General features: G+C 37.1%; 2 protein-coding genes across 14 annotated transcripts in view; one reads left to right on the top strand and one right to left on the bottom strand.

The window, feature by feature from the left end:
• The window catches only part of LOC141448007 (uncharacterized), a 149609-nt gene that overhangs the window by 57760 nt on the left and 63946 nt on the right, over window positions 1-27903 (top strand). For 12 of the 13 annotated variants that reach the window (XR_012454780.1, XR_012454776.1, XR_012454772.1 and 9 more), the window contains exon 2: window positions 2475-2574. Coding sequence is in view for 1 of the 13 variants with exons in the window: in XM_074116008.1 (XP_073972109.1) it covers window positions 2475-2574 (100 nt within the window). In the remaining 12 variants the exon portion in view is untranslated. Of the gene's footprint in view, window positions 1-2474; window positions 2575-4086; window positions 4205-27903 lie in introns of all 13 variants that reach the window. The other variant, XR_012454777.1, reaches the window with a different exon arrangement.
• The window catches only part of mAChR-B (muscarinic acetylcholine receptor), a 307231-nt gene that overhangs the window by 229279 nt on the left and 50049 nt on the right, over window positions 1-27903 (bottom strand). The window lies entirely within an intron of this gene.

The following is a 27903-nucleotide window of genomic DNA, read 5'->3' as shown; positions in this document are numbered from 1 at the left end:
TTGCTGCGCAGCCGCCCTCCAGTTTCGGAATCTTAGCAAAGATGCAGCATCCTTTGCCACACTATCCTCCCAGCGCAGCTTTGGCCTGCCTACCCTCCTGGATCCTTGCATGTTTCCTTCCAGCACTTTCTTAGGAATCTCATCTTCACTCATCCTAGCTATGTGTCCTGCCCATCGCAGTCTACCAAGCTTTATTACTTTTACTATATCAGGATCCGTGAAGAGAGTGTACAATTCCTGATTTTTCCTAATTCTCCAATTCGGTCCGTCGCGTGTAGGACCATAGATTCTACGGAGCACCTTCCGTTCAAAGAGCGAAAGGGCCCGTTCATCTGCCCTGGTCATTGCCCACGCTTCGGAACCATAACTCAGCACTGGTCGGATGAGGGTTTTATAGAGAAGGGCTTTTGTGTCCCGAGAGATGAGTTTACTTTTAACATGCCTTACTAGGCCAAAGTAACATTTGTTAGCGGCCATGATCCTCTTTTTTATTTCTGAACCAACCTGGTTCTCACTGTTTACCAGTGACCCAAGATATGTAAACTCATCAACCTTCTCAAATTTATAATGTGCGATGCTCAAGTGCTGCTAAGTATTTACCCAGGAGTTGGAAAACAAGGATAGACGCACTTTATTGTGCGTGTGCGTGTTTATTTTTCTCTGGTAAAATTCTCTCCCTGCCTCCTCTCTCAGATGAAAAGAGGTTTATTTTGCTAGTTCTGTATTAAATATTTTATTTAGATGGTAGATATTTGGGGAATCCTCTATAGATTTTATTCAGTGAAAAACAGTTGATCAGCTGATACATATCAAGGTACAGCTTTGCAAGCTTGCCTCGTATATTCTTCATAAGATGGAGAAGAGATAAGATGCATCATATCATTGAAGCTTTCACATTTTGTTGGTCAATTCTGCTGCAAGTGGTGTTAAACAATTGGTTTTTTTAGCAAAACGGAAGTTAGTGACAATCATGAGCGTTTACTTTGGTCTAAAACATTGTTTAAGTACCGAGTGGAAAACTGTTCAAAAAGAATTGTAATGGCGGATGATCTGTTTCGACCAAATCTTCAGTACAGGAAGTGACAGTAGTATCAAGGAGAGGGAGGGATATTAAGTTCGACCTCAAGAGTTTCCGGTTTTATTTTTATTTTTATTTACATTCTGTTCACACACACACACACACACACACTCACCCCCTCCCAAAAAAAAGAGGGAACAAAATCTAACATCCTGTATCAGTGAGGGTAACATTACACGTGTATTCAAATGAAGTAATATGCAAGCATATTCTACAGTATGTGGAACTTCCAAGGACATAAGTTTACTTCCACAGGAAGTATGTCAGAGAGAGAGAGAAAGAGATATATTACATTTTCCGGAAGTTTGTTTACCTTTTTGGTTTTAATATGTACTTTGAGTACAGCTTCACCATCTTAACTGTTCTACTCTAGAAGTGTAATTAAATGTACTTACAAATGTGTACATCGTTGTTTCTTATATTAATTTTTTGCAAAAATAATTTTTTATCTCCGCCATCTTTTTTATTTGTATATTTACAACTACAACAATTGTTGCATCAAGTAAATTTGATCTTACTGGTTCAGTTCTCTTGAAAAGTCATGATTAGAGCAATCACCCACTGGTGAAACTCTTTCACAATGATTTAATCACAATAGATCTCTAGGCCACTTCCGCTTCAAACGACGAGGAGGATTGTCGGTAAGGTGAGGAGAGGAGAGTTGTTGTGCAAGAGGATTAGGATGGAAGAGCTAGGAGTCTGTGAAATTTACGGTAGCGAGACTTTATTAGGTCAATGACAAAAGAGATGTGAAGGTCCAGTATGGCATGGTAAGGTTAGAAATGTAGTCTGGAGCATTCAGGATTCTCCGTAGGCTTTTAGACTGTAGTGTCTGCAGGCGTTTGGAGTTAGAGGCTCACACTTCTGCTCCGTATGTCCCATATGGGTCTTAACAGTGTCTTGTAAATTGTCAGTTTGTGATTAAAGTCGAGTTAAGATCTGCGGTCAAGTAGTCTAGTCAAGTAGCTTGTAGCCTGTCTGTTCACGTCTTGTCTTTTCAGTCGAGTATGTGGGTTCCAGGTGAGTCCCCAGTCAATGTACAGTCCCCTAAGTATCGTACTACGTCAGCTTGAGGAATCATACCGTTCAGTTGAACTGGTGGACTCGCAGTTTTTCGTAAAGCAAACGTAATGTGCACTGATTTTTTTTGCTCATTAATTTTTATTTTCCATTTTACCGGAACCAGGTTTCGAGAAGATATAAATGGATTTGAATATTCTGACTGGCTTGTCAAAATAAAGATAAAGTTCGACATGTGATATTTTAGGATAAGTAATTTTTGCATTTTGTAACAAATACGTAATACGGTTTGAATTTTATACTATTTTTTTTTTATACTGCAATTTTTGTGAAAACATTCCACACTATAGTTGACTTTTTGTTTGCTTAAAAACAGATGGGAGTACGGAATTGAATCTGGACACCACCTCGAGAGCCGAATAGCTGTTCTAAGGCCAACTAAATATGAAGATTTATTCCACAGCCATTACTCTAAGGTAATTCAGAATCTTATATCTCTACTTTATGATAATTAGATGTGTTAAGGGACCCATTCTCAGAAAATTTGGGGAAGAAATTGATAAGAACGGGATAAAAGCCTCTTCAGGAAGTAGTTATTCTTGGATTATGGCCCCTCCACGTTCATCCTGAAACTTGCGATTAGATTCAAAGAACCGTCAAAAAAAAAAAAGAATTCCATGGATTTTCCTTGTCTAAGGATTGCCTACTCGAAGGCCATCGTCGTTTCACAGAAATTCGACAAAACAAGATAAATGGAATTGTTCACTTGCTACCTCTGAAAATAAAAGAAACCAAAAAAAATGCTTTTACAAAATGTGTCAGAAAAAATAACTATAAAATATAAGTTCCTTTTCCGCTCATGAAAAGAAAACACTACCTACCAGGGCTACAAAACCGGAAGAAGTACCAAGACAGGAAAAGGGAAATGTAGAGAAGAGAGGCACAGCACGATAATGGCTACCATTGCTTGTTCCAAAAAATATAATATTCTAGGATGATGTATTGCTTGAGTTGGTAGAAGGAACGCGCACGGAAGTGATTACACAGTAAGAGTAAAGGGGAAATACGAAGGAGATCTGTTCTGGGGAGCCAAAGCTCCGTTAATACAAGGGAACAGGAAATGGGGGAACAATTTAAGATCTGTGAGAAAAGTTGGCCATTTTCCCACCTGCATCGCCGTTTTATTATTGCTTTCCCCGCCCTCCTCGAAAAGAACAAATTTTTTTATTATCTTAGCAACGCTTTCTTATTTACTGCTGCTGTTTCAAAAAGGAAGTGCTGCCATCTCTCTTCTTCTATCTCTCTCTTAACCATTCCAATCCATTATCACAGAGCATGTTGAAACAAGTCATGTTCTCTCAGACATTTCTACCTCCCAATCTTATTCGCCGAATTTCCCTAATTATTTTTAAGTGTGTCTTCTGAGCCTAGAGCTAGAGCCAGGGGTGGGCAATCTTTTTCTGTAAAGGGCCACATAAGGGTATTGGTTTATTACCGAGGGCCGCAAAAGGTTATTGGTCTATTACCGAGGGTCGCAGTATTTATATACAGGGTGTTCATTTAAAGACGGCTCAAATGCATTTCATGATTAAACGGTTGATCTGAGCAAAGAATGGTAGAGGAAAAGTTTGTTGCTCGTCACCTCTAGTTTGGAGTTAGAAGGTTTGGTTGAGCCCCACACTTCTGCTCCGTATGTCCCACATGGGTCTTAACAGTGTCTTGTAAATTGTCAGTTTGTGATTAAAGTCGAGCTTGGATATACGGTCAAGTAGCTTGTAGCTTGTCTGTTCACGTCTTGTCGTTTCAGTCGAGTACGTTGATTCCACGTGAGTCTCTTGTCAATGTACAGTCCTAAGTATCGTACTACGTCAGCTGGAGTAATCGTTACACCGTTCAGTTGAACTGGTGGACTCGCAGATTTTCTTAAAGTAAACGTAATGTGTACTGACTTTTGTTCATTAATTTTTATTTTACATTTTCGGAACCAGGTTTCGAGAAGCTTTAAGTGAGTTTGAATATTCTGACTGGCTTGGACCGGATCGGAGTGAAATGAAAGTATAGCAGTATCATCAGCGAATGTTGAAACTATTGTATTTTGGGATAGAGGTAAGTCAGCAGTGTATATCAGAAAAAGGAAAGGGCCTAGAATGCTTCCTTGAGGGACTCCAGCTTTTATGGGTATAAAGAACGGGAGGGCCTGCCCTTGACGATCGCGGCAGTACCGATTGGTCCTATCACATTTAAAAATTTTTTTTGAAAAAATATCTTTACTTTAATAAATGAAATTTTCATTTGCTTCAAAAAAAATTGTAATATACTTACAATACGACCCCTGGTTTATACCAAAGTTTTCTATTATTTTAAGATGTTTTATTCTATTAAATAAAGTTATTCTTTTGGTACTAGTATAGCACACTAGAAAATCTTATTTCGCTTCCTATCGCCCAGGGTAATTGACTAACGAAACCTCCCTTCTCTCCGGATTGAGCGATCCCACCAGAGGCGCCCTTAAGGGTATATTTTATTTGGGGCTGGTTAGGGCTATCTTCTGTGATAGCTCCGGCTATCTGGCGCCCCCTAGCCAATAAATAGCCACTAGTAATTGAATTATTTATCCAGAAAATTTGGTCCAAGATTTTGTAAATTTATTGTTTGTGGAGGGGGGAAGGGGGGACTAAAATTCAACTCTAAATCTGAGGATTCATACATTCCAAGCGATGGTGGCGCTGTAGTTTACTTAAATAACCACAGCCAGACCACTTCCTGCTTGTTGTAATTTATGGCAGCCCTATTATGTCATGACTAGTTAAATTTGGGCTTATAAATTTAAAATTCATGTATTTCTTTTTCTTTTTTTTTTGCTGAGCACTGTTAGGCAAAAATGTTGAGAAGTATGCCCTCATAATTAATGTTTTTTTGTCGTTTTTAACGTGCTTTTAAGCTTCATTCTTGCGCTACATTTAAATGCATTGCTGTCACAATCTTTCATAGAGCTTTCAAAATTAATCTCATTGCAGAGCTTAAAAACTAGAATTTACCTAAATTTAAATTTAGGTAGAGGTAAATGTTGCAAGGTATTTGTTGGCGCAATTAAGAGAAGTCTGCGGAATGGTTGATTTTAATCTGTTGATTAAACATTGTTAATAATACTTCCGTTTCCCTTATCTAAATAGAAAGGAAATCTTAATAGAACTTTTCTCAGGGAGTTTCCCCTTTACTGAGCAGTGGAAAACTCTCGCTGTCTCACCTTCTCTTTCTCTCATTAGTAATAATGATTAATTTTATTTTAATGAGGAAAAATTACTCTAAGCCGAAGAAAATTTGGTGAAAATTAGGCTGAAAATATATTGCACACATTTTCCCTTACTCTGCTGCAATTCATGTAGTTATTTTTAATTTTCTTTGCTCATTCTCTAATTACAAGAGAAGAATTGTAATCGTGCAGATAATCTATTTCAAGTTTTCTCAATCTAGCATTAACTTTCTCCTTCTCAGAGTGAATGTTGTTGGTCTGTCTGTCTGTCTGAGAATCCACCGGAACCTTTTTTCTCAAATTTTTATGCACCGCCGAAGCAAATTACAGCACCACCCTTTAGATTTTTCTCTACCAATAGGAGCATCTTTCTCTACCATGGTCTGTAACGAGAGAACTTTGTTTGAAGGCCGGCACTGCACTGGAAAAAAAAAATTACTCCTGACTTAAGATGTGGATGCGTCTTAAATTATAAACTAAAAAAATACCGATTCAAATTGAAATTTGTTTGGGTTACCATAGTCAAACGCATCATATTAAAATACATATCGATATATGATGCATAGATCGATCCAATTAAGATATTTTTATCTCTCTTCTCCTTCCGGTCTCCCCCCTGTACAAATTAACGTTGATAACCTTCGCTGTGGACAGATTGAAGAAATCGAAATGGTCTCCCCAGAAACAGAGATATACGAGATCTGTAAATTAAGTAATGAGACTGATTTTTTAAATTTTTTTTATTCAAAAAGAATTACAATTCTATATTGTCACCTTCAAAATAACTTCCTTCTGAAGCCAAACAGCGCTGGAGACGTTTCTTCCACTCCTCATAGCAGTGCACGAACTCCGATACTGGAATAGCCTTCAGCTGGTCGGTTACAGCCCAGGTTGAATGTTTTCGACTGTCCCCAAAATGTGTTCCCTTGATGGGATTTTTTCAACTTCGGGAAGAGAAAAAAAGTCACAAGGACTCAAGTCAGGCGAATAAGGAGGCTTGAGGAGCCACAGGAATATTTTTACTTGCCAAAAAAACTCTGGTTTATTGAAATTGCTGGGTGACAAGGAGTATTATCGAAGCCGAAGATCAAATGCATGCTGATTTGTTTTTTCGATATCCACGGAGTTTCTACCTCAAGGTCAAATGGTCCAATCAACACTTTTACCAAGAGGGTCAATCAACTTCGAAAAAGGGTCATTCGTGTGAGACCGAACATCAAGAACAAGTGGGTGTTGCATCACGATAATGCTCCTTGTCACACAGCAATTTCTATAAACGAGCTTTTGGCCATTAAAAACATTCCTGTGGCTCCTCAAGCCTCCTTATTCGCTTGACTTGAGTCCTTGTGATTTTTTTTTCTTTTCCCAAAGTTGAAAAATCACCTCAAGGGAACTCATTTTGGGACAGTCGAAAACATTCAAACGGCTAAAAAATACTTTTTTCTGACTTAACGGACATCAAGAAACTGATAATATTTACTAAGTTGCAAGATTGATTCACTACTAAATAATGCATCTTAATTGGCTGCTAATTTATAGCGGAAAGGGAATCGGAGGTCAGCAATTTGTCGCAGTACTATTAACTGTCTTGTGTGCATGCTATGTGGGTCACTGCAATTGGAAAGGCTCCCATGGGAGATTGCTGACGACCCGTTTGCACCGATGAGCCGGGAATAGCAATCACCCCCCCTTAGCGAGAGGATAGCAGATAGGAGTAAAACCCTTCTTAAGTAATTATTTACTGCTATTCGCCAAAGAGATATGTTCTGTAACCTTCCTAGCTCCCGTGCAAGTGTATAATTGGATGGGCGAGCAGGTAGGTTAATTGCCGTTAATTCTTGGCCCAATCACTTTTAGAAGGCGTGCCTTTCACATCATTACGTCACTGGTTCTATCCCCCTATCCCCTCTCTCATTCTCTCTCTCTCTCTCCATCTTCTTATCACTAATAACATTAACCCCCAAACTCTTCAAGTTTAAACTTCTCACTTGAACTTTCATTTATAATGATTTGGTCACAGTTTAACAAACAACTTCCTGTCGCCATCTTACTGGTACTGTTGATACTATTTTTCCCCAGCTACACCGTCATTCCATCAGTCCATATGACAGATACTAAGTACCTAATCACTAACACATACACACAACACAAAGTATTTCACATAAACAATTGTTTCGTCGCCATTTTGTGGACCCTATTAATGCTTTCCAAGTTAGCACCATATCACATTTCCTGTTACGGTTCTTTAGAATGTATTGGAAGTTCATTTACCCGCTAAAGATTGATTCTTAGTGATTTAATCTTCTACACGATAATAAATTAATTTATTGATCAGACAAGAAATTTCTATTTAAAGTCATTTTGAATCGAAGGTACTTTAACTTAGAAATAGAAATAGAAAAGAAATTTCGGAGGAAGCTGAATAGAAAGGAGATAACTGAATAGACGGGATTTAAAGATAGATAGGGTAGGAGCATGGCGGACAGATGATGGCAAGGAGTTCCAGAGAGAGGTAGCACGTATTAGGAAGGACTTGTCAAAGGATGAGGTACGGTGAGAGGGAATATAGAGATCAGATGAGCGAGATCTAGTGTTACGGGAATGGATGGAGGATTTAAACTTAAGGAGTTGAAAAATATAGGAAGGCCTTTTGAGACTGGATGACTTGAAAAAGGAAAGAAGCCCAAAAAATATTGGCGGCGATAAACAGGAAAAAGCCACTTCAACTCATCGTAGCAGTGCGAAATGCGAGAGTCTCTGGAAATGCTGAAAATAAATCTTATGAAGCAGTTCATGGAGGCGCTTAAGCTTAGCTTCAATATCACCAGTGTATGGCGGTCTATACACTAAACAACCATAGTCGAAATGGGGGAATATAAGAGAGGAAAATAGGAGTTGCCGGGTCTTAATTGGAAAAAGGTGACGGGAACTATTAAACTGCTTAAGGATATGGATGGAACGACGAGAGATTTGGGAAACATGGTTTTTCCAGGATAGGTTTTGATCGAAAGTGATACCAAGGTTTTTCACAGAGGAACAATATTTTATTGGGGTATTGTAAAGGAAAAGATTAGGAAGAGGAGCCAATGATTTAAGGAGTGGGTTGGAGCCAATAACAATAGCTTTGGTCTTTTCTACATTCAGGGTAAGCTTATTGTTCGTGGCCCATGCTGAGATATTATTGAGGTCTTCTTGAAGTTTAAATACAGCTTCAAACAAATCCGACGGGGAAAAGGATAGGTAAATCTGAAAATCATCAGCATAGAGGTGATGCTGGGAATGAGAGATGGAAAGAGGAAGGTCATTGATGTAAATTGAGAAGAGGGTGGGAGATAGGGAAGAACCTTGAGGTACACCGCGTAACAAAGGAAGAAGTGAAGAAGGATTACTATCGGGAGTGACAACGAATTGGGAACGATTAGACAGGAAGGATTGGAACCAACGGAGGGTGCTATTGGAAAAAGAGAGGGATTGTAGTTTAGATAGCAGGATATGATGGTCAACGGTATCAAAGGCTTTGGAGAAGTCTAGGAGTATAAGGATGGTAAGTTTTTGGTCGTCAATAGCCGTCTGCAAGTCATGGGTAATTTTCAAGAGTGCAGATTATATACACCCCTCCCCTATCCCTACAACGCTCCATGCGAATTTACCATTGTTCGAAACCGTGCTGGAAGTCTTTTTCTGTGAGCTCCTGATGACGCGTGCCGCTTTTTCTTTCACAGCTTCACAATGGGCTGAAATCGTGTTCCTTTTAATGTAGATTTGACTTTGGAGTGCAGATAAAAGTCACATGGGGCCAGGTCAGGCGAATAAGGCGGATGGCCTAAAAAACTGGGATGTTGTACTTGGCTAGAAACGTCCTGACAGACAATGCAGTGTGAGACGGCTTGATGGAGAACCCATGACTGGTTCTTCCACAAATCGGGCCGTTTTTTTTCCTTACTCTTTCATGGAGTTGAGCAAGCACCTCACTATTGGTAATGTTGATTAATTATAATCGATATTTTTATTTGTTTTGGACGTGGAAGGGCGACCCGGGCGGTCATCATCTCCGACGTCTTCTCGGCCATCTTGGAAAAACGCTTGAACCACTCAAAAACTTGTGCACGTTATAAACATTCATCGCCAAAAAACTTCTTTTAATAAAAGATAGGTTTCAGTAGCGGTTTTACCAAGTTTTGATGTGAAATTTCACGACAATTCGTTGCTCTACTACATGTGTAGTAACATGTTTTCGGCAAAACGAAACTAACACCTCTTACACAAACGACGGTTCCGGTCAGACAGATTTCTCTACTAACACGTGAGACGTTGTAATCGAAAATGAAGGCTTTACGCTACACAGCTGTTAGGATTTGGCGCATGCATAGTTCTTCTGTAGCAGCATCAGTCTCGTTATTTAATAGCCACACCTCAGTAGTGGTTATAAGCATGGATTTGTAGGTGGGAGATCCCAGGTTCGAATCTCGCGTACAGCTACTTTTTATTTGTTAAAAAAAAAAAAAAAGTTTGTAGTATTGTATGTGCTTCCGCCCCTGTCCAGAACACCTAATTTGGTAGCTGGATGTTAAGCTTCCTGCCTGAAAAAAATTAGGGTTAACCTTAACTCTTACTGTTTGCCTAAAGCTGAGACTGCTGAAATTCTCCGATAATTCAGTTATTATTAACATAAACTATCATTTAAACAACCAAAGAAAAGAAGTTTTTACCAGAACATGAAAACGAGTTTCATGAAATTTGGTTACTATAATAATACATACAGTACACATCTTTGCTGTTATTATAACGCTCTGTTACACTTTTCTAAGAAAAAAGGAAGGAAAGTTTGCTTAATAATTGTTAGCAGATCACGTGACAGATGATGGTTATATAGTTGGAACATGATATTATAAAGTGTGTCACGAATAAAAAGATGAGTGATAAAGGAGGTGAACAGAGAGGAATGAAATGATCTGGAGGGACAAAAATACATTCAGTTTTACAACTAAAAATTGCCAGTGCATACTCGTAAACTGCATGTTTATTCACGCTTAGGTTTTAGGCAAGACCCGCTAAGCTTAGATGTATTGCTGGTTAGTGGTTTCGATTCTCCTGTCTAGGGGCCTTGGATTTTATTTAATGGTAAATATGAGAAATTTATAGTAAAGTATGTTTGCTAGTCGCCTTCGTCTACGACACCTAATTTGGTAGTTAGATGTTAAGTCTGGCCTAAATAACTTGTAGTTTTTACGATGTTACTTTACTTGTAGTGAACCCTATTAAAACTGTCCGTGTAAGGGTTGATCGTCAAAAAGTGCACGAAAAAGCGTAACGTTGAAAAACACCCAACTTTGGCAATTTTTTTTCTCTTTTTATATAAAAGATAAAATACCCAAATTTTCTTTAAAATATAGGGAAAATCCTCCTTTATAACTGTAATTTTTCTTGCATCTGCATAGATTCAAATAGATTTCGAGGAAATACTCAGAAAATGTTCTTCTTCTTTTTATTGATTGTTTGCCTTTACCAAATTCTCAGTAAGGTTATTAAAAGTTAAATGTTATCCTTAATATTTAAGAAACATTTTCCCGTAAGATGAAAATCTTTTTGATTAAAACTTTTTCTCCTAAGGAAAAAAAAAGAAAATATATCTAGATTTTAGTTTGGGTAAAAGTTTTGTCACACTTAATTCGATAATTGCTAAAGATTGGCTCACTACTTAGACGGCTCTAATTAGAGTTGTCTGTACGCTGTTAAGTTGGAAGACTCAACTCTAGCAGTATTTTCACTAATTATATGGTCTTTTAGAATTTTCTCGAGTTTAAGGATGGCCAAAAAAAAAATGATGTTAATTTCTTGGTTGGGATTAACACTAATTAACTGAATAAATCATCATAATTTATTCATAATTAACATCGTAGTTTTTTGGCTTGTCAATTACGAAGGAAGTTGGTGTGGAAGGGAAGTTAAAACACGTAATTTCTTTAACGATTCTTCTTCTTGATTCCTCGATACCACTGCTTTCCAGATCGTTCTTAACAGCTGATGATTGGCAATAATGTGGCACACACAAAAAAAAAATAGCATAAAGTGTGATAACTATACTATGCGTGGCCCATACACTTATTCATGGCGTACCAATAAGAGCACCTTATTAGTTCTAAACATTTTATGCAAAGTGTATGGCCGGCCGCCACTGGGTAGAGACAGGCGAAGGAGTTCGATTAGGGGCTAATCGTCAAAGCTGACTGCAGATTTAATCCGTCAAGGCCGTGTGGTTATTTAGGATAATTGTAGGCCTATTAACCCGGCCACTACAGGATGATAGACTTTGTAGTAGGTTCTGTCAGGAGGAAGAAGAGGAAACGGGCTCTGCACGTGTTGTTCAGTGCGAAGGCTTTGTCTAGGCTAAGGATGTTACTCCTCAGGGAGGAAAAAAAACAAGGCCTGAGGAGCTTTACACCAAGAGTCGCTCTCCAGAATTAAGAGTCTGATCAAAAGGACAGGTCTGGAGTAGTGTTATTCAACAGCTGAGCCATAAGGCTATAAAGGTTTGAACCTTAAGCGCTCGCGCTCTTAAGGGCTCAGCGGGTGGCTCGAGTCAGAGCTCGAGCTGAAGCCTCACAGAGAGCTCAGTGTGTCTCCAAGGTTCGGCTCAACAGGCTCGAGCTTTTTGTTTTTTTATATGAAGCATTTTATTTGTACTAAGTAATTAATAAATTCATCTATTAAAATAAAATGAACTTATAGCAGCTAATGAATTTTTCAAACATATTTTTGTATAAATGAGTACAGTAATTTCTGAAATGTTAGTTGCTCATTGAAATTGATTACTCGTCATTCCTTAAGAATTTTAAAAGGCTCGCACTTTATGAGCCTTCAACTCCAGGTTTATGAGCCTCCAACTTGAGCTTCACGGCTCGAGCTCTGAAGGTTCACGAAGGAGCTCTCGAAGCTCGACTCGGTTGAGCCTTCAAGCTCGGACCTCAACTGAACAACACTAGTCTGGAGGGAGCCACAATAGATCCATTAGGTGGGAGTGGGGTAAGCCTTTAAGGCCGCCCTACTAGAATTTATCTATCTATGCAAACTTGTATATGAGGAGCCCAAAAAGTACCTGTATCTGAATTTAGTGAAGCATTCACACAATCACGCCCATAAATACATTCATATATGTTAGTATATTTTTAAAAATGGGGTTATAAAAGAGTATTTTTGACCAATTTGTATTGATTCTATTACGTACAGTTTCGTTCTGTACTTTTATCCAAGGCATCAACGTAGCGGATAAATTGGCTTCGTTGTTCATCCAAGCTCAGCCACCCTGAGCCACCACAATCTGCCTATTTATCGCCAATATCGCTTGCTTCTAACTTCTTAAGCAGTTTTTCTTCACCCATCTGTATTGGCGATATATGGTTCTAGCTAAATTGGTAATAATTAGAAGTGTTCTAATGAAATATTTGCAGCAATGCTTGTTTTTTCTAATTTATTTCGAATCACAGACTTAGACTCTGGAGGGGAAGAGAGAGAGGGAAAGAGGGGATGCCTCCTCTCCACACCCAAAATTACATTTCTCCGTAAAAATTTAGTCCGCCCAGATCCATCACTGAAATGAACCATTTCTATATGTAAAACAGTAGTGTGGAAGAAGACTTGCCACTTCCAGGCACGGCGCGGCTGACGGGGCTCCTCTTTTCACTCATCTGTCCTAAATGTACTGTTCTCGCCCCCAGACTGTGCACTCATGGACACACTGTATCCTCCTATCCAACATTGTCACCACACTTAATGCTGTCAGACTGAATTTCCCTTTTAAATTTGCATTTTCATTTTAAATTCATTAACGTTGTAGATTAGTAAATAATTCTTTTATCCATTTCTTTAGACTTATTTCAATTTATAAACTTTCTCTTGCCAGGAAACGGAAAACTATTACCAACATCTCCAATTTCCTATTTCAGAAATATTCATTTTTTATGTCCTCTGAGTCCTTAAAAGGGTGGAAAAAATATCACCAAATTGCAGGAATGCTGAGAATTTATTTCTCGATTTGAAAACTTGACTATGTTTAGGCCATCAATATTCCTTACCCCAGAAATACTGCTTGGATAAATGGATTATTTTTTTAATTTGAAGATTTTTCCATAAAATGGATGCTGACAATGTTATTTCAACTTTACAGCGTTTATTTACAATCTTTTTCCACAACAAAATTCAATTAAGGGCGCTAGAAAGAGTGGTGATTAGACATCCCAATAAACTCAGAACTAGAGAAGAGTTAGGAGCCCCTTGGTTTGAAGTATTCTTCAACTTTACACCTGTTTTATCTTTGTGAGGAGCATCCTCAAAATAACTAGGATTGAGGTTATAGAGTTGTTTCAGCTACAGAGAGAGAGAGATTGTTTCTAACTAAGGGTTTCCCTCTTAACTTAGAACTTACCTGAGAAAGCTAGGTTCATTTTTTTTGTGGATTAAGGGGAGCCATAGTTAGGACATCTGTTGATTTATAAGGCTAGGCATGGTTTGAGAGTCTTCCTCAGGTTTCTCGAAAAAACTGGGTAGTTACCTGGTATTTTTAGGGAATAAAACCTATACAGAACCCTCCCAGATTTTCCGGGACAGTCCCGCGTTAAAGCCCCGTGTCCCGTATTAATATACTATGTCCCAGAAAATGTCCCGAATTAGATAATTCAACATATCAAGTGGATATTATAATATTCCATTATATTTTATTCACGCTTCTCCGCGTAAATGACTAGAGGAATGCATTCACTCATCTACGCGCATGCGTATATGTTTACAGTCTCCAAACTTACACATTTGTTTGGTTCATTTTTCCTATAGTTTTTCCTTATTAGAGATCGAAACTTCTGGAGGTGATTCAGCAGCTCAAATGCAACAAAAAATATTCTCTTCACTTTGGCCCGATTCTCAATAGTGTCCAAGATATTTTGCATTTTTAACTTATCCTTCGATATTCGCCTTTTTCCTCCACAAAAACGGCCGTAACTTTTCTATCCTTTATCCTAAAACAAATCTGCTTATTCCAAACGAAAGAGCATTAAATTTCCTGAACACTTTCTGTCCCGCATTATGTTACGATATAAATGGTTACCCTACTCTTGGTAGAACTTCAAAAAATTTTGGGAAAAGAAGGTACTATAACTTCTACTATAGAGGGTTAAATTGTCTCCAGAGGAATGGTTATCCTTAACTATCAGCTTCAATTCTCCTTCCAAAACTTCCCTACAGTTGCCAGGTTAGTTGTTTGCTCACTTGGAGGCGCTACAATCTCACTTGACTCAATAGACTTAACCTATACGGTCTGCAATGCGGAAAATCCTGTTAAAAAACCTTCCAGCAGGCGCGCCCAAAAAGTTACAACGGTCGCGCGTATCTTACAGATAAACTTTGCTATTTTTATTTTTTCTATCAAAAGAAAAAATGAAATTAATTAAATAACATCTGTAATTATTAATAGTGAAATAACAAATAAAAGCATGTTCAGCCACTAGACTGAAAGTTTTCGCAGGTATTTCCTCCTCGTATCTGAGATATACAATGTCTTTTTCTGTCAGTAGAAAACAATATTCTTATAAACAATTTTGAAAATAGTTCAATTTGATGGACATGTATAAAAGAAAAAATATAAATAATTGATAACTCTGGAATCTTACTCGAATGGTCGCGAGTATACGAGGGTCGTTTGAAAAGTCCGTGCAAAAATAAAAACTACTTAATTTTTTGGGGTAAACCTTTTTTATTTTTCAACATAGTCTCCTTTTAGGCTTATATACTTCATCCAACGCTGCTCTAGTTTGTTGATCCCTTCCGAATAATAGGATTTGTCCAAGTCTGAAAAATAGCCATTCGTTTCTGCAATCACCTCCTCGTTTGAATAAAATCTTTTTCCCGCCAGCCATTGGGGAACAAATAGTAGTCCGAGGGAGCCAAGTCTGGAGAATAGGGGGTATGTGAAACGAGTTGGAACCCTATTTCCATTAATTTTGCGACCACAACTGCTGAGGTGTGAGCTGGTGCGTTGTCGTGATGAAAAAGGACTTTTTTGTGAGCCAATCGTGGGCGTTTTTCTTGCAGCTCGGTTTTCAAACGGTCCAATAACGATGAATAATATGCACCTGTAATAGTTTTACCCTTTTCCAGATAGTCGATGAGGATTATTCCTTGCGAATCCCAAAAGACAGTCGCCATAATCTTTCCGGCCGAAGGAACGGCCTTCGCCTTTTTTGGCGCAGATTCCCCCTTGGTAACCCATTGTTTAGATTGGTCTCAGGAGTGTAGTGATGTATCCATGTTTCATCCACAGTGACGAAACGACGCTTAAAGTCCTGCGGATTCTTCTGGAACAGCTGCAAACCGTCCTTGCAACACTTCACACGATTTCGTTTTTGGTCAAAGTGTGAGCAATCGCGGCACCCATCTTGTGGATAGCTTTGTCATGTCCAAAATGTTGATGCAAAATATTATATACCCGTTCATTCGAGATGCCCACAGCACTAGCAATCTCACGCACCTTCACTCTTCTGTCATCCATCACCATATCATGGATTTTATCAATGATTTCTGGAGTAGTAACCTCAACAGGGCGTCCAGAACGTTCAGCGTCACTTGTGCCCATATGGCCACTCCGAAAATTTTGAAACCACTTATAAACTGTACTAATCGAAGGTGCAGAGTCACCATAATGTTTATCAAGCTTCTCTTTAGTCTCCTGAGTCGTTTTGCCTTTCATAAAGTAGTGTTTAATCAACACACGAAATTCTTTTTCGTCCATTTTTTGAAAATCACTCGACTTCCTCGATTCAAACGAATGCCAAACACAAAGAAATAGACCGATCTGGCTGAAACTTGGTGTGTGTTCTTCCAAGAGATGCTACTAACTAAACATAACCTCGATACGCGCCAGTAGTGCTATCTCTCTGACTTTGCACGGACTTTTCAAACGACCCTCGTATGTCAGGCACGGATCGACAATTGCAAAGAAATGTACAACCCCAAACAAGATGAGATCAGCACTGAAGGTAACTAGTCATGAGGGTGTAGCATTGCTTAAAGAACAGCATCCTCCGCCGCTCTGTCACTAAACTGCGATTATTTTAGTCTTAGTCTGTTCTGTGAGATACTCGCGCCCGCTGGAAGGTTAATAAATAAATTCGAGTGAATAGATTTAAAAAAATACAAAAGAATAGAAAAATAACTCGATAAGTAAAATGATAATAATCAAATAAATCTTTTATTTATTCAGTTGAATACAAAAATTTGTATACGATATCGAAAAAAATTTTGTCAAGAGCAATCGATGCAAAAAGCTTCATACTCGTTTGTTGACATTCTATTCTTACAACGTTCAGAGAATGTTCTCTCTTTTACCAACAACAAACTTGTAACAGAAAAAAGAAAGAAAATATAAAAATGTTAACACTAAGCTTTAACGGTTTGTAAATACACATAAAAGTGATTGTGGTATATTTGTGATTGTTGTGTTTGTAGTGGAGTAAAGGTTAGATATCTTGTTATTTACTCAGAATTGAGTATTTGTAAACATTACAAGCTTTTTTGTATAAGCGGGCGGTTAGATTGTATACCTGTATATGCTTATATGAGCCGTGTAAATTGTGGTGATGGTACAAAAAAAAAAAAAAAATGGAAACCGGGTAAAAGTTCTCTGTATATGTGTGTGTTTGTGTATGTATGTATACTTATACATAAGTATGTTTACCAAGTCCATAACTGGAAAAGGTTTTCACGCTAGAATTGGTTATTCTCGTGTGCTTAAAACTTTTATGTGATTTTTTTTTTCCTAACTGCAATTAGTGCGACATAAATTGCAACAAAAATGCACCTCCCCTCCCTCCCGCCAAGAAAAGCTTGGAAAATTGTTTCAATAAAGTTGCACTGGCAGCTGATTTTGTTCTCGATTTTTTTGTTTTTGGGTTTTTGTTGCGTTACTCATCTTACTCAAGTTCACTCGACCCACATTGAGCAATCTGTAAAAAACACTTATTGAACCCTAGGGTTCCTCAAAGCGGATATATTTTCGGTGCAAAACAAAGGTATATAGGGTCTATCCATTTAAAACGCACCAATCGCTAATAACTTTTTAGGAAAGTGGAAATCCGGAAAACCCATTAAATAAACTACGTTTTTCTTTGGTCTAGTTTTCAAATTTTCCATCCCCCGATGATGTAACTTTTTTTTTGTTTTCTTTTTTTGGCATTGGCTTTCGCCATACAGCCAGCATCGTCTAGGTGCTTATCACTAGAATATCACTCACTCTCCATTCTTACTCATAAATACATTCGCTTCACTCATTCATCCCTCTACTATATACAACTATTTACTTACAAACTTACAACTAATGGATGGATCAGTACTCTATATTCCTGCACCCTTATAGCTTAACCGAAATTAAAATCACCGTAATCCTTCTCTAATCATTTTCTTGCATTCATTCTAATCGGCTATAACTTTTAAATACATTCATATTTCTTAGCTAGCTCTGCTACAGCTTTAAGCACATAGATGTTGGTGGAGAATATTATGTCTTCGTAGCCGAAATAGGTGCAACTAAATACCTGTATAAGTCGTCAAACATTCGTTTTCTTTCTACCACATATCGTGAACATATCATTATTATATGTTTGAAATCCTCCTCCTCATTGCAATCTACGCAAAGAGGAGAGGACCTTGCTGTATCTTCATTTTTGGCGAAGTTACGGTCAAAAAAATGGGTCGGGGTTTCATAAGGACCACTGGTTTTGACAATGATCATGAGAAACTACATAAAAAATTGTGAAAAATGACGTTGACCCCGTTTCGATATCCCTAATATTTGTCGAGATATTTAAGTTACAAATATATCTATTCGTGATCAGTTTTCGAATATTAATTTTCCACCAGAAATACACCAGTTTTGGGAGCTCCTCTGACTGCAAAAAAAAATAACTTATTTGTGACGCCAAGAAAAGGAATTGATAATAATTGAAGATTTTAAAAAATGTAGTGTAATGTAATGGTCGTGGGTGAATCAGGATAAATTTGTGTTTTATCATCAAATAAAAGCAACCATCACAACATGTTAATAATGTACCCCGTATGAAAGACTTCTTAACCTATGATTGCTGTAAGAATATCTTGCCAGTGAGGGGCGGGTATTGGTCAAGAGCGTGGCTTTGTAAGTGGGAGATCCCCAGTTCGAATCCCGCGTATGCAGTCATTCTTATTACTTAATACATCATAATACTTTTTTTATTTATTATTTTTTTAGGCGCCACGGTAGCCGAGCGGGATATGCATTGTGGTACTGGTGGGTTCGATTCCCGGTCTTTAGGCCTTGGATTTCATTTAATGGTTAAATGAGAAATAGTAAAGTACGTTTGCTAGTTGCCTCCGTCCACGACACCTAGTAAATGGTAGTTGGACGTTTAGCCCCCCTGAAAAAATAGGCAATTATTTTACTTTACTTTAATACTTTTTTTTAATAAAATGTAGTCATACGCTTACTCGTATGTAGTCAAGAAGTGTTGCATACAGGATATGGTTGATATTATTTGATGATAAAACAAATTCATCCTGATTCTCTCACCACCATTACACTATACTACATGTTTTAAAATCTTCAATTATCATTATTTTTCCTGTTTGCGTCACAAATAACATTTTTTTGCAGTCAGAGGACCACCCAAAACGTGAATTTCGGGTGGAAAATTAATATTGAAAACCGATCACGAATCGATAAAATTGTAACTTGAAATATCTCGACAAATATTGTGGATATCGAAAAGGGATCAACGTTTTTTTCTTAATTTTTATGTAGCTTTCATAATCATTGTCAAAAACCAGTGGTACTTATGGAACCTTGATCAGGTTTTTGGCCATAACTCCGCCAAAAATGAAGTGTTCAGCATCGGGGGGTGGAAAATTTGAAAACTAGACCCAAAAAAACATATAGTTTATTTAATGGGTTTTTCCGGATTTCCGCTTTCCTAAAAAGTTATTAGCGATTGGTGCGTTTTTAATGGATCACCCCTATATATGTATTATACATGGCGAGACCTTACAATTATTATGGAAATGGCACATTAAAGCGAAGCCTCTTCCTTTAACGCGACTGAGATTGGATCCGAAGATATCCGAAAAGTAAATCTGATAGAAAAATAAAAGAAGCTGTAAAGACTGAATTCAGCTCTTCTGTGGGGGTGATGCCCACTTATAATAATGGGGGATTTAGTCAAATTATCCTGTCTATTGTGTAGTTACTCCTGCGTTGATTTGGAATAAAGGGATGAAAATGTATGTATATCGTAGATTAGATTGGTGAGACCATAGACCTCCTTTTTTTTAGAAGGGTTTGTTGCATTATATTCAGATTGTTGTAAACCTGTGTTATGTGGTTAGCGTGGTGGAGAGGAAGGACTTGAAGGTATTGTTAGAGAGAACCGTTCCCAGTGGTCCTTCTCAGCTGTTAGTATAGAGCGAACTCCACTAGCACACATCGAACTGCTTGATCGATTCTATTGCAACTGGTCGAGCTGCCCTGGCACTCACCTTTTTTTCTTTCGCTCCCCCCCTCCAACCAAGGCTTTACTCTCACTGTATTTAGTTCATTGTGGTTGCACGTTTCCCCACAATGCTGGTCTCTTGGCACGGTTCAGCCAATTGTCTGCCCCCGGGTTGAAACGAACCTTAGAGAGAGAAAGGCAAGTTTCTCCTTTCTCTTCTCATTCAAGACTAATGGAACAATTGCATTGGTCAGATTCCACTGCCTTCTACATCCACAGATTTTAGTTAAGGTCTTAGGTCTTTTTTTTTTTTTTTTGTTTTCCCCGCCATTTGTTAGCAATTATTTCTGCAGAACAAATGACCATGGTCTTGTTTCATGCAATTAAAACGACTTAGCCCTTTTACTTGAGCACATCTTTGTGAGCCCTTATAGAAAATTATATCGTTCATTCTTTTTGGTGACTGATTTATAGTTTCAATAGGATGAAAAAATAATTGCCATTTCAACAACAAACAACATATACGCAAACTTACTACAAAATACTTGACAATTGGCAACACTGACTTCCACACAACCTAACACATATTACACATAGAGACACATGGACTCAGTCCATGAACAGACAAGACAGAAGACACACCAACCCTCTAATGATGTAAAATATTACTTTGTAAACTAGGTAAATAATTTTTGTAAATTTCGTTACATTATACATATTCATTTTAATAGAATCATTGTTAACAATCTGTAAATACAGCCCTGAAGATGACCTAGTCGCTAGGACGAAAGCTCGGCAAAATAAATTTTACTCGACTGAAATGGCAATTTATTTTTTCATCCTATTGAAAATTATATCGTTTTAATACGTAATTAAAAAAAAAGAAGATTTTTTAAAAAACCATAGAATAATTTATTCAAAATATGCTAGAAATATTACAAACAAGCCTTGAAAATGGTTTAACTTCACAGATTTTTCATAGAAGTTAAACTTCCATGTCTCCAACAGTTGATGAGTTTAAACTTAATTAGGAAACAAGCTAATTCAATCTATAAGCCGGTCATTAAACTCTCCTTATAATCCTGAAAGGGTTATTTAATATTAATTTCAAAATAGACTGGGCTGTCTCAGTTCTTAAAAGGCCGAACTTTTGTTACTTCTCTTCTAGGAAGTGAAGTTTTCCGGAAGAGAGGTTTTTGGCGTCTATCTTGATTGGCCTATTCTACCCGTCTCAAGAACTCCCGACTAGTTTCCGGCATGATCTCAAGATGTGCTACGCTAATCTTGACCAGCAGTAATTAGTGCAATGGTATCGAAGTCGCCGCTGATCATACTGAAAAGCACAAATGGTCCTAGTCGTTCTAGAACTGCCCCTTGCCTGGATACCAAAGATTGCCTGCTACTTCGTCTACAATAGTCACAAAAATATATGTAGAATCTTGAGACACGGTCGACGGAAAGTTAGACGGTTGGTGAAGTGTCCTCGGGGTCAAACACAGCAAGACTATTGTTTTGCTTTTTTTGGGGGGGGCATTGGCTTTCGCCATACAGCCAGCATCGTCTAGGTCAGCGTTTCCCAACCTTTTTTGGCTCGCCTACCACTTGGTAGTACATCATTCTAAATTGTACCACTTCGTAAAAATGATTGTATTTCGTGAAATTTGTTTTTCCGAGTGTTATTTTACTATTACTATTTTTATTTGTAAGAGATACAAAGTATCTCTTCACTTTATAAACTTTGTAAACTGTAAGATATTAGTATTAAAACTTTTTTAAATTAAATTTAATGTTGCTTGGATAGAGCAATTACAATGCTTCAATCATTACAATCCAGTCCCTTTAAGCAGATTTTTGTACATAGTTATCATTTAAGTTCTGTCACATGATAGTTCTACTAAATTTTCTTTATCTTTAATTGATAATGATGTAGCTTTTCCTAAATTTTATTTATAGAAGGGGTTTGAAATTCAATTATCATTTGTGTTTTCGGGTTTTGGAAATTTTGGGTTTTTGAAAGACAATTTTAATCCTGTTAAATGTGCTATTATATTTTCTCGTATATCTTTAGACAGTCTGACCTTATTATTGTACATATTAACAACTTTATAATATTATTAATTAAAATAATTTGTATGAATTATAGGAAAAAACGTTTCTATGTTAATTTTATGATTTAATTTTTTATGTCCGCCATTATTGAGTTTACATTACATGTTTATATTGCATTCGCCCTCACACATTCATCCCTCTACTATATACGAGTACAACTATTTACATACAAACTTACAACTAATGGATGGATCAGTACTCTATATTCCTGCTATCCTTATAGCTTAACCGAAATTAAAATCACGTAATCCTTCTGAAATCATTTTCTTCCATTCATTCAAACCGGCTATAACTTTTAAATACATTGCTTGCCTTGGTTGTGTAAACAAAGAGCCAAATTAACACTTTGCTTGGCCAGAAATCAGAATTACTCTGATCATAGGCCTATTCACTGGGCATGCTAGGTTCAGTGTACAAGGTGGGGGCTTAAGAGCTCGGAACTATTGTGCAGATTGTGATCAGGAAGAGGAGGAAATGGCCTCTTACTTGCTGTTCGATTGCGTTGATCAATCTTGGCGGTCGCGCTATCAAACCTTTGGATCTTTGAGACCAAAGGAGATAGTAGCGCAAAAAAGAACTAGTAGGGAAGGTCCTCAACCTCTTTAGCAGGGGAAGTTTGGTATACTAGATCTAAGAAGGGGGCTGGCACAATAAGCCTCTTTTGGCTGCGGTGCCGTGGGGCGTAGGTCCTGCCCCGCTATTTTAATCTTTAATCCTGAGACAGGGTGACAGTAGTAGCTTCTTCTTCTTCTTGCTATGTCTGCAGTACAGAGAATTGGGGCCTGAACGCTGATGTGTCGAACTTCAGGCAAGAATTAGTAGAATTTTAAATTGTTAAATTTAGAAAGCTTACATGGGATCCTCATACTCGACTTAAGAGAACAGAACTCAACAGACGCTGCTGACAACTGAAAAGACAACTCGACAACAGATCAAAACTCACTCTGGACAACAAAAGACTTATATATGTAAGTATATTAAAGCCAGTCTGGGCTTATGGCATCGAACTGTGAGGTTCAACCAAACGCTCAAATCTGCAAAGGATCCAGTCCTTGCAGTCTAAAATTCTTCGCTCTATAGTAAACGCTCCTTTCTACGTCACCAATCAAACCATGGCACACAGATTTGAACATTCCTTTCGTTACACAAGTTGCTGAAAACACGATACAGAAAATTCCATCTTAACATTCAAACACATCGCAATCCACTGGTACAACATCTATCTTCAAGAACATTTCCAGACGTCTTAAAACACAGGTGGCCTCGCGATCTCCTCTCTGATGAAGGGAGTCTGTAGAATTTAGAATGTTTTTTGGAGTGTTACCGCTGGGTAACTTCTCCACTCTGATATGTGTGAATGTTGCTTATTGTTATCATTGTTGCTTATGACGCAAAATGCGTTGATTGTAACTAAATAAATGATTAAAACAAAAAAAATTTAGAAAGAGCAAAATATTTCTTGCGCTACAAAATTATGGGGAAATATATTCTCAAATAATAAGTAGAAAGAAATTCATGAAGATGGTAAGCTAAGATTCTGAGAAAGAAGATAATAACCTCCATAAAAAGTTGTCTCCCTGGTCAAAGAAGTAAAAAATAAAAATAAAGCAAATCAAGGAAACACAAACAAGGAGCACAAAAGAGAGAAGTTTCCCTTTCTTTATTCCTCCTTAGCGACTCTTTATTGGAATTGGGTGATTACAAAATCAACAGAAGAGTTGGAAGACTATAGAGGAGATAATTAAAAGGTATAAAAGTGGTAGAGGAATTGGTGTGGAGTTTGAGAAGTGAAAAGTTTTGTTAAGTATTTTGATGCCCGCATATCCTCCGGACGGGCACATAGTGAAATGAAGAGAAAGAAGTTGAAGAAATGAAGGACTACAATTAATCCGAAAAGTAGTAGAAACTTAACTGAAAAGAATGGAGTTATGGTGCAAACTGTGGAAGAGAAGCTGGAGGAAGATTTCTCTAGAAGAGTATCTCTCTCTCCTCCACCCTCCATCTTAAGCACCATCCCTCCTCATGGGAACAATCTCCTAGCTCCTGCTTCCCTTGTAAAGGGGAGGCAGTTACTTTTTAAGAGGGAATATTTAAAACCGCCACTTTTAATTAGTAAGCATGCACTTATTCCCAAGAACTGCTTCTTTCTAACCCCATGTTCTTCCCGCTTCCTGCATCTTAAGCCTTTGCATCTTTTTGTTTACAACTCCTTCCTCTCACTTCCAATTAATATCAAAAACTTCAAAATTATGGCTTAATTTCACTCGTTCAATTCAATCGAAGTAAGCACCACTAGCATCAGTACATCTTGCCAAACAAGAAAGTAGTGTATTTATCTCATCCATGCAAAAATTCAGTCCTCAAGGTTTAATTAAAGAATAAAACGAAGGATCCGCTTTTTCTTTAATGGTGAAGGTTCTATCTGTTGTCAAAAAGAAGAAAAGTAATTCAGTTGCTTGTAAAGGTTGATAAGCATTGGCGAGAGATGTCGGTAGTGGAAATGAAGTAGAATTGAAGAAGTCTCCACTTACTATTTCAATGATTTGTGAACTATGTGGGCGGGCTATAAGGATCTGACCTTTTTTTCTTTTTTGACCAATGCCAGCGGCTGTTGTTTGCATGTTTTTGGGTGTATTTTGTCTTCGACTATACTTCTGGCTGCATTGATTCATTTCAACTTATTTCCTGTTCGTATACAACTATATTTTCACAAATTTCTTTTAACATCCATTTATTTAATAATAATAATTTTATTAAAAGGATTTAGATAATTATAAACTTTGAAATACAAATACAAAAGCATCGACAGACATATTCATGGTCTTTAGACCGTCAGAAGAGTCGTCAAACACCAAAAAACACAAAAGAAAGTTACAATGAAGCATTTACTCCATATGCAATAATGTAAAGAACAATAACAACAAAGAGGTAAGAAATGAACATAAATAAAAAACTTATAAGAAGACACCCTTATCGACATTACATATTTTAAATATAATAATAATTATTGCAAATTTAGAAATTATTACTCCGATATTAGGAGGAATCCTAAATTGCCAAGCTTCTTTGCAAAATTTGATCAGACTTAGCCAACAATCCTTCCCATCCAAATATTCAATAAATTCATCAAAGACTGCGCTTTTTAAAAATATTTTAGGCGGAACTCAAATCAGAATAGAGCAGATTGCTATAAAGTGGAACACAGTTTCTTTTTGTCTTACAGATTACAGAGAGAGCACAATTTTACATCCATTTATTTATTTGCAATTGTATAATTTACAACAAGCAAATGTAGAATAAAATGATAAGATTGACATTTATGGCAAAGAAGATACCCAATAGTAATTGAATTAAATTAAAGTAAGAAATGAATTATTATTTTAAGAAGTAAACAGCGGTAAAAGGAAATATTCAAACTAAACAATAAATATTAATAAGAGAAGTTAATACAAATACAAAATAAAATATGAAAGTAACATCCATAAACTAATCGTAATGAAATAAACAATATTTCCTGCCCACTGTTATATTAATTTTGTTTCTAGAATGCCATCTGTTTCTGCTTATCGAATTTCTTAGTAACTTCAACAATATTTTGTTGTTCAAATGTAATAATTAGTTTCTTCCAAATATTAAGTATTTATTTTTGTTTAAGTTGATTGTTTGAACATGTTCAGGATATCATCTGTAATCTCATTACCATAACATTCACCTGACTTCCTTTAAGACTTAATATCCGGTAATAATTCTTGCACTAATCTATATATATGAAAATGAATGTGTGTCTGTTTGTTTGTTTGTACTCTATAGATTCAAAAACCATACATCCAATCGCCGTGAGAGTTTGGGAAATTATTAGATATATCCCCGGGAAGGTTTTTGCAAATTTTTTTTAAAATCAGAGTTGGGGTTCTAGGTGCACCCGAGCAAATATCCCAAAAATATCAAAATAACATTTAATTAGTAATATTTGTTGAATGTGTAACCATGAACACCAGTTTTTTGCAATTATTAATACGAGAATAAATTATACCGAGGATGGTGGAAAATCAATTAAACTAAAAGAACTCAACAATACTATTGACGTTGATAATCGTTGGGTAGTACCATATTCTCCATTACTACTAAAAACGTATAGCGCACACATAAATGTTGGGTACTGCAATTCAGTGAAAGCTATAAAATATATTTGCAAATATGTGAACAAAGGAAGCGATATAGCAGTGTTTGGAGTGGAAAATACAACTGCATCTAACGATGAAGTCACCCAATATCAACTGGGACGCTTCATAAGTAGCAACGAGGCTGTATGGCGTATTACCTGTATATCATTTTCCATTCATGAACGATATCCAACGGTTGTTCATTTAGCTGTACATCTTGAAAATGGACAGCGTGTGTATTTTACATCAGAAAATGTACGTGCAAGAGCAATGTCACCACTGCCAACAACATTAACTGAATTTTTCACATTATGTAGAAATGATACCTTTGCAAGGACACTACTGTACTCTGAAGTAGGGGTAATTTTATTGTTAATTTTCATTTCGATGTATTGTATACATTTGGTCATTAATAAATTATTCTATTGCTGACTTTAATGCATCTGCATTTGTAGATTCATTAGATTGGTGTTAGATATTTGGAGGTGCCGATTTGATCCAATCCGAAGCAAGAATGGAGCCCACCTGCTGATCCTTGGATTTTCTCTTCTTAGTAGGGAGAGCTCTTGCAGCTCACTTTTTAACGGTGATGCGATAATATTGTCTGTACCGGACAGAACACTATCCGGAGACTGGTCCGGGCGCCACTTATCTCAGATGTTTCTTTGGAACTTACATTTGGCGAGGAATACTTCTCTGAAACGGGGAAATTTAAATAATAATTATTCCTTTTTTTAACGTTTTTACTGGAAAATTTCCCCTGCCAAAAAGAAAAAAAACGTGCTCGTTTGCTTAAAGATGTAACAAAAGTGAAATTACACTTTTATTCCATTGTTCTTAATGATCTTTGAAGGTCTCCATGAATGAAGGGATGTAACAGAGTGTTTGCATAAAACGCATCCCTTTGCCTACTAACTTCTCGTACTGCGCGCGAGGTCATTAAGGTTGAACAGGTGTTTTCTAATTACCATTGAGTGAATTACTTTAACTTTACATGACTTCTCTTGGTCCCATTAGAGAGTCCAGAAATTGTCCCAATTCTAGGAAAATCATAATAATTAACCTTTCATCGGGCGCAATGTTTTTTGTAACACCATAGGGTGCAACTAATCTGTGAGATTAATTATCCAATAGCTGTTAATTTCATCAAAAATGTTTTGGAAACGAATGAAAAATTTCAGTTTGAGCTTTTTCTTTAAAAAAAAAAAAAAAAAAAAAAAACTCGTAAACTGGAACAGAACATTAATGTGAATAGAAAAATCACAGTGATCCCTAATTTTGAGTTGCACATATATGTATGAATGTGGTGAGATGGTTTATTAGCATTATCCAAGAAATGTTTTACGCATTGATGCCCGCTTATGTTCAGAAGAGCGAAAGAATGACTATGAACCATCTCCGAACGTTTCTGTCGACGTTGTCACCAACTATACCAGACAAACGACATAAAATATTATGTACTCCCTCGTCTAACACTAGAAGTAGGCATTTTATCCGACAATTTGGTTACTTTATAAAGATATACGCACTCAAAATCATCCACATCTTGATCTAAAAATTAAAAAAATTGATAATATGGTACTTTGTAACAGTTTTTGATAAGAAAACTTGAAAAATTTCAATACCCAAAGAATAAGACCATCGGGCGCAACCATTCTGACAGATTACGCGGACGCTAAGGCTGGAAACATAATGGAACGGCGAGCAAAGCGGCGAAAATACACTCTCTATAGATAGCGTTGCTCTATCTTCGCTTTGCTCTCCACTATGCGCGGT

This window comes from Rhodnius prolixus, unplaced genomic scaffold, assembly GCF_049639745.1.
Source record: "Rhodnius prolixus isolate KJV_2025 unplaced genomic scaffold, Rpr scaffold_13, whole genome shotgun sequence".
In the NCBI taxonomy this organism is placed as follows: Eukaryota; Metazoa; Arthropoda; class Insecta; order Hemiptera; family Reduviidae; genus Rhodnius; species Rhodnius prolixus.
The sequence above is the reverse complement of the archived record's forward strand: the minus strand, read 5'-3'. Positions and strand labels throughout refer to the sequence as shown.